Source organism: Diabrotica undecimpunctata, unplaced genomic scaffold (genome assembly GCF_040954645.1).
Source record: "Diabrotica undecimpunctata isolate CICGRU unplaced genomic scaffold, icDiaUnde3 ctg00000593.1, whole genome shotgun sequence".
NCBI classification, from domain to species: Eukaryota; Metazoa; Arthropoda; class Insecta; order Coleoptera; family Chrysomelidae; genus Diabrotica; species Diabrotica undecimpunctata.
The window spans coordinates 426,795-439,994 of record NW_027311900.1 but is presented as its reverse complement, the minus strand read 5'-3'; the positions used below and the strand labels follow the sequence as shown (position 1 = coordinate 439,994).

Genomic DNA, 13,200 nt, shown 5'->3' with positions numbered 1-13,200 from the left:
CAACACTAACGGGGTTGTAGGTACCATTCACAGAATGTTTAACGTAAAATGCTTGTCTGTTATCACTCCTGAACAAAAAGGAAAAAACATTGGAAAAATCCAAAGATTGCTGGTCATCAGTGCGAGTACTCTTTTTAATGTTCTCTAAGAGTGGTTGTACATTGAGGAAATCTTCCTGCTTCATAACAGTTAAATTGAAGGGCTTCTTTTTATTAGATTCTTTTATAATTTTTTGCCATTCCTCAGGAGAGTACACAACCGGAGCATACTTTCTGTGTCGTTTTTCTATAAGAGCAAAATCCCTGTCGGAGGGAAGGTGAGTGTGTCCGCTGACTAAAAAATGGTGTGTAATAGACTTAAACTTTTGTTCCTTCACTAGCTGGAACCATAAAGACATTAAAAGCCAGTTTTTGTTTTGCCCGGGACAATTATCCGTGAAGAAAACGAGATGCTCTACTTCACCTATCTTTGAGCTTAGAAATTTTATGAGTATTGATGCAATTTCATCACTTCCTCTTTCCTCTTTTTGCAATGTTTTCCGTCCAGACAAACATATGACCAGCGTCTTCCGTACAATCATGGATTCCTAGATTATACATCCAAATTTTCCTGCAATAAAATGCAGGACCAGTGGTTAATTTGGGAATCGGTAACGCTTGCTGCAAGTCAAACGATATAACACATGTCCTGTTATCAATTTTGGACTGGGCTGTTTCGCTCTTTAGTAGTTGTTGCATTGCCTGAGCCTTACACTTGTGCAAGTTAAGTCTTGTTGTTAATTCGCTATAATCATGTTTTTCTGATTTTGCTGACTCTATTTGGATATTAATTTCGTCGCATGTCTTGCAAGTATCTGATTTTGGCAGCTTGAATCCAATATTATACTCGGTACAAAATATTTTACGGTAAGTATGCTCCTTGACTGGTTCAATTCCTATTTCTGTACACCAAGGGACATATCGATCCAAATAGAGACTGGCTATACTCATGTTACGATCCAGATAAACTTTATTCATGTTCTTGTGTCGACTGTAGTGACTTTGATACTTTGGAATCGAATGTATGTGGTTTTTAACACTTAGTATTTCAGAATCAGATATTTTGTTCACACGGTTTGTATGCTTTCCTCTGTTGTCTCTTTCTGGCACTAGATTTCCTTCTATCTTCTTGTGAACAATGTTATTTACTCTGCCCTTAGAAGCTTGAAGTCCGTGGATATTTAAAAATTCTGTTTTACAGACACGTGTAGTTTCACCATTAACATTAATGGAGTAGACTGCATTGCTCTTTCTATGCGATTCTTGATGTTTTTTCTTCTTTCGGTAGGACCTTTTCTTCTTAACAATATTTATACATCCGAATAAGTAGCTATTTTGTAACTCCCATGAACCGAGGTTCCAGAATTCGTTAAAAATATTGCTGTCGTGGCCCTGAAGCTTTTCCCTACACCTCTTAGTGCAACTGCAAGGCGGTCCCAATTCTCGACCAGGCACATTTTTTTTCGTTTTGTCGCTTACATATGGTTGCCCTAAATTTCATCGAATTTTTCTTTTTGATCTTGAATAACAGTGTTCATTGCTTTGTCTCCATCGACTTGTTGGGAGTTTTGTCGGGTGTGTTTGATTTTGTCCTTTTTCTTGACGGACCTTGTTCATTATCCTACAACAAAATGCAATAATATAACAAGCCATGTCACAAGCCACAACAATCATACTTTAATCTTTAATGGTAATAATGCGATAAGCCACATTTAACAAAAAAATTACGTACCGCTGTATTTTCATCACTTGAGTCACTTCTAGATTGTACATAGTCAGGATCACGGTCACTGTCATCGAATGTCGACTGAACTTCAGTATTTGTCTTACTAGAATCGTCAGAACTCACAGAAATATCTGAATCGCTTTCGCCCATGTTCGCCATTTTGATGTGGCTTGTCATTATGTCGAGTAGATACTAAGACAAACTAGATCTATGCAACACTGTTACCATAGGTTTGTCGCGTCATCTATTAACGACGGGCTGAAATAAATTTTTAGTGGCTTGTTATACTATTACTTTAACCGATCATAGCACTAACTCTTTTTGAACTCATGTGTGGCTTGTCATTGTTTCACATTAAGCTCTTCAAATGTCAAATCGAATACTACGTCATTGTTCAACATTTTGATAAAGTGCAACGTTATAGGAAAATTTCCCAGACGTCCTGAGATTTAAATAAACCATCCAAAATTCTGAGACACTGTTTAAACATTACTTCATGCCAGCACTGAACGTGCTGGCATCCACACAACTCATTATAAAAAAGTGTTTAAACTCTTCAGGGCATTGTATAGATTATATTATTATTTTTATATATATTAAAAATCTTTAATTAAACAGATATAGTAGATTATTCAATTAAGTTTGCCGTTCGATATGAAAAACACGATTTTATAGTTTGCAATACATTTTTTTTTAATCAAAATATTCTCCCTCAACAATACTTGTTCCAACAATAATCTGATTTATGAATTCCATCGCTTAAGTCATAAAGACTGTCAAAATACGCTTCCACGGCTGATTGTTCTTAGTTCTGGTGCTAAATCTGGAGAACAAGGAGGCTGTTCGCTGTCATTCATTGATATTCACGATAATTGTTTTGAGCTGTATGAGATTATGTGTCATGATTAAAACTAATTTTTTCTTTTATAGAACAATTGTTTTTCGCGAATTTTTATATCCAACCAATTTAAAAGGTTATAATGATAATATGTTACCATTAGTAGGTAGCATCTTTTATCGAACGCCAAACGTATTGAATGACCTAGTATAGTTATTAATTTAACGGATAGTCCATTAGAGATAGTGCAAACACTCCTGACCACGGCGCAGTAGACGAAATTTGGTTTAGTCCCCACTTCCATGTGAAACGCACTGTACTCTGCACTGTATAATTCCACTTACAATAGAACTTTTCTGCCATTACGTGAATTTTGACTCCGCCTTCGCGCAGCTCCATAGTAAGGAGTGTTTGCACTATCTTTACTAATAACAATTTCGCCAAAATATGCTTTGAATTGAAACTAGATACCCAGTTAATCGATGCTGTAAAATGTGAGGGGCGAAAATTTATAGGTGTTGATGATGGAATCCTACAGGTGACGGTTAGCCCATGACAATTGACAGATGACGTCATAGCACTTACTTTTAGCCGGTATATTTACAAATATTTCAGTTATTTGTTTTATCTAAATTTTTCTTGCTTTAAATTAAAAAAAAAACAACGAGAATTGAATTTTTGAAATGAATTTAAGTTTAGAAAATACTAAGGTACTAGTATAACTAAAGGAATACCTGGCGAATCTGAAATGCATGTCATTTGGAATCTGCTTAAGTTGGTGAATAATGTATAATGCTTTTTATTGTATACATACATATGTTATTGTCATTTTTCTTATAGAACAAGATCCCACTGCTGGATCACTACGTTCATAGCGTAGTTAATTAAACTCACATTTTTACATACATTTAAAATTAGGAGAATACATTGATAATAGCTTGCCAATCAAAAAGTGGCCGCAAATATTTTTAATTCAATTAGTAGTAATTAGGTTTTGACAAATATTTTATTTCGTTAATTTATTTTTTAAATAAAATACGCTGCTCATGACGTATATGCATGTTTTTTATATCAAATTAAAGCTAATTTTTTTCTTAGTATGATAATATACGGTTGCCTGAAAAAAAGATCAGAAATTACAGTTGCCAGCTGTTAAAAACGCGAAGTATCAAGAATAAAGTATAATAGATTTAGGGCGCAACGACACTGGTTTGACAAGTGATCATATATATATTATTATATATCTATCGACGCATGCTTGAAAAACTCACACAACTGACACTGCAAACAAGTAGCGTTGCGCGATAGCTGTAATAACCGGAACTTTTAATAACTTTCGCTGGCACGCAGGTGAAAAAAATATTTTTCTTCCATAAAAGTCTAAAATTAATTTTAGTTAGTCTTCGCGAGTACGTAGTCATGACAATGTTAATAAATATGAATAAATCTATATTAGATTTTGTATACTTCTAATTCTAGGTACCACTGTTTCGCTACCTGTATTTAAATAATTTATTTTATTTATTAAATTCATCTATACCATCGAGATTGAACTCGTTATATTTCAATATCTTCCTTGTTATTCAGAAAATATATTCTAGTTACAAAATATTTAATTTTGCCAAACAATTTAAAAAATTGAAGTACCTACTCAAAAATGTGTAACCTTCCAACTATTACTGTGGTAGAGAAAACGAATAGAATATTTTGCGGCGTTGCAACATCTATCTGTTGTTTGAACTCTATATGTACATGTATATAAACAAGTGAGATACAAAGTAACTGAGCAATATTGTGTATTTTTCATTTACAGTTGGTAAATGTCTTCTATGCTCTTGTATGTGCAAACGTTTTCTAAATCTTACTGTTTCGAAAATGTATTTGTACTTTTTTTTGTTCCTTCTGTTAAACATTTAAGTGCTAGTATGAAGAAAAAAACAGGTGAAGGTGTCTTTGAAAGATACGGGGTACTTCTAACTGAAGAACAAGGCTTGAAGCTCAATGCCAAATAGAATTGCAGCGTCTTCTGTGGTATCTAGTACCAATATAATCATTAATATTTGTAGTACAACATGGACATGTAGTAAATCCTTTACAGATTCAGTGTTGAGCCCAGTTTAAGATCACATATTATTAGTTATATAATTTAGTAGAATATATTCATATTTTTAAAAGACTAATTATTATATTTTACAGAGAATATATAGAATTTTATATTATTTATAATTGTAAAACGTATTGTTGATGTTAGTGCCAAAAGTAAAATCTTGTATCTTCCGAAATTACTAGTTTTTTAATTTACCTTTAAGAATCAGAAATAAAAATTGTAAATGACACTGAGCAAGCAGGTCTTGTAAACGGTTCTCGAGAACAAATTCTAAACTTGTGATAATTTGTCGAAAAATAAATGTTTCGTGGACTATCAAGAAGTATTTGATGGCATTAATTGGTAAAATCTTTGTGCTATCCTTTTAAATATGGGCGCACCAATACACCTAGTTGATCAATTAGCCTGTATTTGTCCACCGCTGAACATAGGCTTCCTGTAAGCTTTTCCACTTATGTCCTTCTTGAGCTTCTTGCATCCAATTTATGGTGTTCCCTTTCAAATTCATTTATTGATGTAAGTTTACCAATAGCCTAACACACGTCAGAAATAAAAGCAGAACAGTAGTTCTATTAAAAAATCTTAAATTCTAGTTACATAAAAATAAAAAACCCATTAATTTGACTTAAAATAGTTTAAAATTAAAATTTCAGTTATTCCTCACTACTATAAAATACATTTTTTATGAAATTCCTTAATTTTGCTTTAAAATTGAATTGTGAAAGTTATTACGCAATTTGCAAAATACCCTGGTCCAGTTTGAAACCTCTTTAAGTTTTTAGGCTCCAGTAGGTTTTTTTTGAGGTGTAAAATCTTCTAAAGACGTGTGTTGGATTCAGAGTAAAATGATGCCCGAGTGCAATTCTTTGTTTATAAACGGCCCTAACACGCTTGCGCGGCTTCCTTCTTTTCTGTTTTTTTCTTTAGCGTTTATGTCTTCTGTCGTTCCCTTTCTAGAATCTCTTTCCTTTTTATTATGTTATTCGCTCTAACTTCTCCCACCCCTTCATATAGCACCGCAATCTCGTTCATGAACCTTTTGCAATTGAGCACACAGTGTTCCGCCGTGTCGTTAATCCCGCAGTCAACGCAGATGCCGTCTTCTTGCTTCCCTATCCTTACTAAGTTGGCACTGAAAAAGCTGTGCCCCGTAAGGAGCTGTGTCAAGAAGTAGTTAGTCTCCCTACATGATACTATAACTAACAAGATAAGTCAACGCGCATATTCTTGCATCTCTCTCTCGCATACCTGTGACGTAAGCCCGAGACAACTTTAATGATGCCAAGTTAAATGCTCTACCTGTTGCTATCCTGTGTGCTTCAAAACGCAGTGAATGAGATTTTTATTTATTCATTGATGTAGTAAAGACTTTGTATATTATATTGTTATATAAATTTTGAGGTGAAAACATTCAGTTTACTGTGTTAATATCACCTAATTTATTTATCGTACGCAACTTTCCTCTCGACTACCTGTAGTTACTTTATAAAGAAGACTAATTATTTGGTTGCCATAATATATTGTGCACTGGTGGGTTGTTTAAACAATTATAATAAAAAAAGTAAATATTTTTCGAAGTGTCGTTTTTTTGTGTTTCCTAGAGACAAACAAATGCGTAAAGTATGGTTCTTCAAGTGTTCAGCGAGACAAATTTAATGTAGAAACCGCGAGAATATGATCAAAACATTTTACAGAAGCTGACTATTGTTTAAAAGAAAAACTATAGTGGAATATTACTACTAATAGTATAATTAATTATGAAATTGTCACTGAAGAGATCTTTTCCTCGTTAAACCTTTCTAGTGATGATACAGAAATTAACCCTGAAGATTTAATTGACAGTCATCAAGATTTTATTAATTCGAATATAAAAGACCTGGAATGGGATGGATTGGAAAATTTAGCCGGTTTCATTGCATTTAAGTTACAAAAAAAAGAAATACTTGGATATATTCCGGACGCTAACGATAAATCGTTTACTTGGGTAAACCACGTTTCTGAGGGTGGTTTACTCAAACCAACATTGGAATTTGTTACTAAATGTAGTGAACTAGAACGTAGTTTTCGTAGTTATAATGGCAACAAATTAAAAATAACTAAAAATTATTTAAAAAAAACTAATAGAAGCTGCAAAATATGTAAATGTTAGCGAAGATATAAAATTACTTTGTTTATATGTAAAATGTATTTTAAAATACTAATTCTAAATAAAAATATTAAAGATAATTACAATATCCGCTAGAGAAAAATCACGAAGATTGTAAAATAAATGTCTAAATGATATTCATAAAGTCTGAAGTATGACCTGCTTTTCCTTATGTTTCAAATTCTTTACATTTTACCGGCCTTTTATATTTAATTTATGTTTTGTAGCAATATCTATTTTGTTTGTAATACACACAATCAAATCTAAGATTCATATATTTCTTTAATTAATTTTACAAATTACTTATTAATTTTCAAACCACGTTTTCACAGAAAGTAACTAGTAATGACTTCTTAGTGCAAGATATGGCATCGAGGTATACTTACCGATAACAGTTTAAGTTTCGAAGTTGTCCATTACAGTAATGGAACAACGTTGCCATATGATGTATCGTTAAAATAAGATCCACAGAAGTCCCCTGGCTTTGTCGATTAAACGACACGTGAGCATACCTTGTTTGTTATAGTATCATGGTCTCCCTATGGCTGTGTCTTACCCAGTCTCTCACGTCCGATATGAGTGTTCTTGTCCACTCAGCCTTATGTTTGTTTTCCCACTCTTCTTGTCATTTCGCGTTGATAACCCCTCTCTCGTCTGCTTTGTCGTTTTCACTCATGCCGTACGTGATTGCTCTTTTGCGTACAGAAGTCGTTTTACAGGCACAGACGACCTTGAGTAGGACCTTCCTCCTGAATTCTTCTGTATTTTATAAAATAAAAAATAAAAAAGACAGAAAAGATTTTATTTCACGTTCAAAGCGTCTATGTATCTATTGATACGTATTTCGACTTAAAAAGTCTCATCAGAATAGTTATTCATAGCCGTTCTTAACGTGAAAAATAAAATTCTCTGTCTTATTAGAAGTAACAATAACATGACTTCGTTATGGACGCAATAGCGACATCTGATAGAAAAATCGGTAAGATAGTTTCGAAACAAACTCAGATTTCTGCTTTAATCTGGAGCCTTCTAAAAATTGCAAGACATGACCAGACGATGATAAAGATGTTAAAGAAGACATGGGGAATCTAAAATTTGCATTCCACGACATGTCTATTCATCTAGGCAGAAATCCTAACGAATTTGTTTCTCGTACTCATACAGAGTAGATCCGAATAAAATAAAAAAGACAGAAAAGATTTTATTTCACGTTCAAAGCGTCTATGTATCTATTGATACGTATTTCGACTTAAAAAGTCTCATCAGAATAGTTATTCATAGCCGTTCTTAACGTGAAAAATAAAATTCTCTGTCTTATTAGAAGTAACAATAACATGACTTCGTTATGGACGCAATAGCGATCCATCCACGATATTAACATCTTTATCATCGTCTGGTCATGTCTTGCAATTTTTAGAAGGCTCCAGATTAAAGCAGAAATCTGAGTTTGTTTCGAAACTATCTTACCGATTTTTCTATCAGATGTCGCTATTGCGTCCATAACGAAGTCATGTTATTGTTACTTCTAATAAGACAGAGAATTTTATTTTTCACGTTAAGAACGGCTATGAATAACTATTCTGATGAGACTTTTTAAGTCGAAATACGTATCAATAGATACATAGACGCTTTGAACGTGAAATAAAATCTTTTCTGTCTTTTTTATTTTATTCGGATCTACTCTGTATGAGTACGAGAAACAAATTCGTTAGGATTTCTGCCTAGATGAATAGACATGTCGTGGAATGCAAATTTTAGATTCCCCATGTCTTCTTTAACATCTTTATCATCGTCTGGTCATGTCTTGCAATTTTTAGAAGGCTCCAGATTAAAGCAGAAATCTGAGTTTGTTTCGAAACTATCTTACCGATTTTTCTATCAGATGTCGCTATTGCGTCCATAACAGTTGCTTATATATACCTCTTGCCTTGCACACTGTTCCAGAATATTTCTTGTCCATCATATCATCCTTGTCCTAGCAACATGTCAGACCCAACTCGTTTGGCCATGGCTATAACTCATGTTCTTGCTATTGTTGCTAACTAATGGCAACAATAGAGGAAGAAATTATGGATATTAAGCAAAAAGAAGTTTGAAAGCAAGAAAGTTGGCCTAAAAATTAATAAAAGGATGTCAAAAATAATGGTAGATAGAGAGAGAAGAATGCTCTGAATACCCTGGACTGAATTTAACCAATTTTTTGTACGAATTGTTTAATTACATGGCTAGTTTGCACTTAAAATAATATCTAGCTGAAAATAATTGGATGGATTCATCAACAAATAAGTCTCCATACAGGGAATGTTAGAATAAAAATTTAAAAGTAGAAGATAAAAAGCTTTGAGTGGGAACATGTGAAGGAAAACTATTCATTTATGAATATATTGTGCACATGTATTCATTTATTAAAAAAATATTTAAACAACACTGATATCTGTATACATATTTATATTTTAACAACTAACTGCATATCAACAAACAAATACATTTTACTTAATAAACTTCTTAATCCACATGTAACTAGTGGCACCGCACAAACTAAACCATGTTAATATATATGACATGTGCTCATTCCTCAGAGATATTCTAGTTTGTCCACCAAGTGGTCCATTTGGTACATCAAAATCATTAGTGGCATCTAAAAATATTGGTGAGGCACCAGTTACCTCTGCCATGTGATCCAAATCCCTAAAATAAATAAAAGAAAAGATGAGAATATCAATTACAATGTCAAACAATCTGTTATCTTTTGAAATATCTGTATTTGTAGGATAATTCTTGTACCTATAAAAATAAATATTGCTCCCTTCTCTATTTTTCATCGTAAAATTGGGTCTAGGCTCATTTGTCCTAACTACACCAATTACATCGACAATACCATTAACTTGACCTTTTTCTCTTGTTTTAGGATCTTTTTGCTTACTTGGTACCCATCCTCTATTCACAAGAATTGTTTCACTAAAAATGGAAGATGATTATGCACATAATTGCTTTAAAATTTTTAATATAACTTACTCTCTACCTTCAAGCTTCAAAGGCGTTACTACTAAATACCCTTGACTAGAACTGGCACTTCCAGAAACAAGTGAACTCTTGGTTGAAGCATCTCCCTTTATTAAAACAGAACGGGGCCCCATATACAACTCTTTGTCATGAAGAAATTGTCCTTTTACATGTATTGGCGTGTATTCAAGTGCACTTAACTGATCCAGACTGTAAAAAATATTTTAGATCCTCTCATAACAATTTAGAGTAAGTACATACTTTTCAGGTAATTGCACTGGCTGACTGGAAGTTTTTTCTTGTAAATCAGCTAGAAGCCCTTCTTTCCACTTCTTCCTCTGTACTTGCCAAACACCCAAAGAAAATGTTGAAACAGGAATAATCTACAAAATTTTGATTCAATGGCAGCCTTTAAATGCAGCCAATGGCAAAATTATTTATCTACTTACCAGAAGAAACCAACCAAAAGGGCCTACTTTTTTGTCACGAACTCCTTTTAAATTAAGGCTATTTGTTTGTATCGAATAATTGGCTGCGATACCAAATTTGTGAATGTTTTTAGAATAATTAGGAAATAGTTGCAATATTTTGACAACCATTTTTCTATTTGTAAACATATTTTAACTCTAACCTCACTTCTGAGGTTATAAAATACACTGCTTTAATTTAATTGATTTTGATCTATGTTTTTATTATTTATATATTGTAGGACTAACTTTTAATATCCTATTATTATATTAATATGTAGCAGATTTCTCAAAATAGAAACATGTACATAACTACATATTGATTTAATCAGGTACTTGCAATAAAAGAAGAATAATTTCTGGTTTAACCTTAAAATCGCCTTTTAAGGTATGAATCATAAATATTGAAATTGGAGCAGAGAAACGATTATAAAAAAGTATTTTTGAAATAATTTATTAGGTCCTAGTTATTTTACACAATTCTTATTTAATTCATTGTAAAGTTTCTTTGATAAATATGCAGGTTGGTATATAAATATTTTACATTTTACTGTTCTGCTTGAATTATTTCACACCTGTAGAGATCATTTCTTTATAAAATGTGGATGTTGTAGAATCCAAATGAAGATACTGAATGGAATGATGTCTTACGAGCTAAGGGTATTATCCCCCAAAAAGAAAAAGAGATTACTGAAGATCAGATTGTGTCTATGTTAGAAGAAACTATAGAAAAGAAAACTTCAAGTAAGTGTGGAAAAATATTTATCTTATGTAAAACTGTTCTCGTATATTAATAAAGCCTTTATTATAACTTTCAAATATTGTGGCCCTATATCTGCTCATTTAGTATATTATTGCGTTTTTAGATGGAAAAAATTTGTCTGAACTTGACCTGGATGAATTAGATGAACTGGAAGACTCGGAGGATGAAGCCGTGTTGCTTGAATACAGAAACAAGAGGATAGCAGAGTTAAGAGCCTTATCTGAGCGTCAGAAGTTTGGTTTTGTTGGAGAAATATCTGCTCAGGATTACATCAATGAAGTGAATAAAGCAGGAGAAGGAATATGGGTTATTTTGCATTTATACAAGCAAGGGTAAGTGTACGATTAACACAATCTAAACCTCATTATGCCAGTTTACTATTAAATTTAAACAATATCCTTTTTAAAACTTGTTTTTTCTTATGTTAATAGTAATTTTTTAACTGTTGAATGTTTAATAAGTAACCAATATTTTATTTATTATAGAATACCCCTGTGTGCCTTAATCAATGAATACATGAAGCATTTAGCAGTCAAATACCCAACAGTTAAGTTTCTAAAATCCATTTCTACCACCTGCATACCCAATTACCCAGACAAAAATTTACCCACTGTTTTTGTCTATTTTGAGGGTGACCTAAAAAAACAAATAGCAGGCCCATTGGAGTTCAGAGGACCAAATCTAACTCAAGATGGTAAGGTTTCAGATTATCTATGTCATTGTGTGTTTTTATTTTAATTCTAATTGGTTGTAAATCATAAAGTGTGTTTACACGGAGTGTTAATGAGGTTAAAACTTAAGATTAAAATCCTTTACTATTCTTTAGTACATAAAATGTTTCTTTTACACTATGTTCCACATCTTACATTTTATGATACAAGCATTTATTTTTAAGGAAAAAATTACTTCTGAAAATCCTATCACATAGAAATAAACCTATTTTTATTTTAAACAAACCAAATTAGATATGTATCCACAGCAAAATTTGTATGTCCCTTTAAAAAGTGCATTTTTATCATTAGCTTTTCCTCAAAATTTTTTATAATAGGAAATATACTTAGAAAAATAGTTTAAAATGTACTGCTTCAGGAGTGTCATATCTTTTTCACATTTTTAGCAATATTTACTTGTACGCATATCTTTTTATTTCAGCTTACTTACTCATATCTTTTTATTTCACATTCTTGATTGCTAGTCAGTCTTGTAAACCGTTGAGTATTATATATATTGTCCAACATTGGGTACAAGTCTTCTTAAAGTCCGATATTGTTGCAGGGTAATCCTGTAAACCTTCTTTGTAACTTATGACAAATTATAGTAGGTGATTGAATAGTAAATTTAAAGCTTAACTTAGTTTTCTAATGTCGAAATACATTCTATAATTTGTATCTTTTTTTAGAATTTGAGTACATTATTGGGAAAACTGGTGCAATAGAAACAACTATCAAAGAAGACCCTAGACCAAAAGTTAAGGACAAAATGTTCTCAGATTTAGCAGAAACTAATGATTGGTAGTACATAGGTTCATTTATGTACTGTGTAAGTATTACATTGAACAAATGTACCAAAACTTAAGCAGTTCTACACACCAGTGCTGAATACAAGAAAATAAATATTTATTTTGTTATTTTTTTGTCTTATATTTTAATATATTAAGCAAAAGCTATTTCATTATAAAATGGTAATGATGCCACCACAATGTAGACCACTACTATGCCAGTACTATGTAGACATGTGTAAATTTATTATTGTACCACTGCTGAATGTGAGACCTACCAAGTAAAACGAATTTATTTCAAATTAAATGTAAACTTTTTGAATTAATTAAGTTTTCTACTAAGCTTCTATTTAAATATCGTAGGTTTATAGCCTACTGGAGTTTTTTCTAGCTATAGACACTAAGGTTAATATGGATGTTGCCAAAGGAAGAAGAAACCATAACATATGTTGTGGAACTATATGTATATTTGGTTCTGGTGTTTAAAACTGTCGCAAATGTATTGTTTATCATAAAATTTATAGATATTTATTGTTTTTGATAATTAAAAAATAAATATTCGTTTTTGAATTTTCCAACCTTTTTTATTCCCAGTTTATTTTTACTAAGTTAGA

The 13,200-nt window shown here is 32.1% G+C and overlaps 2 protein-coding genes across 2 annotated transcripts; one reads left to right on the top strand and one right to left on the bottom strand.

The window, feature by feature from the left end:
• Window positions 1–9,286: 9,286 nt before the first annotated feature.
• LOC140431206 (surfeit locus protein 1-like) lies at window positions 9,287–10,608 on the bottom strand. Its single transcript, XM_072519132.1, has 5 exons — window positions 10,308–10,608; window positions 10,120–10,241; window positions 9,871–10,068; window positions 9,640–9,813; window positions 9,287–9,543 (listed from the first exon to the last, which is right to left on the bottom strand). The coding sequence occupies exons 1-5, from the start codon at window positions 10,473–10,475 to the stop codon at window positions 9,345–9,347; spliced, it is 861 nt and encodes a 286-aa protein (XP_072375233.1). The 5' UTR covers window positions 10,476–10,608; the 3' UTR covers window positions 9,287–9,344.
• An 87-nt stretch (window positions 10,609–10,695) lies between these two features.
• On the top strand, window positions 10,696–13,156 carry LOC140431207 (viral IAP-associated factor homolog). Its single transcript, XM_072519133.1, has 5 exons — window positions 10,696–10,848; window positions 10,940–11,069; window positions 11,192–11,420; window positions 11,574–11,782; window positions 12,488–13,156. Exons 1-5 carry the CDS (start codon window positions 10,843–10,845, stop codon window positions 12,601–12,603), a joined length of 690 nt encoding a protein of 229 aa, XP_072375234.1. The 5' UTR covers window positions 10,696–10,842; the 3' UTR covers window positions 12,604–13,156.
• The last annotated feature ends 44 nt before the right edge of the window (window positions 13,157–13,200 follow it).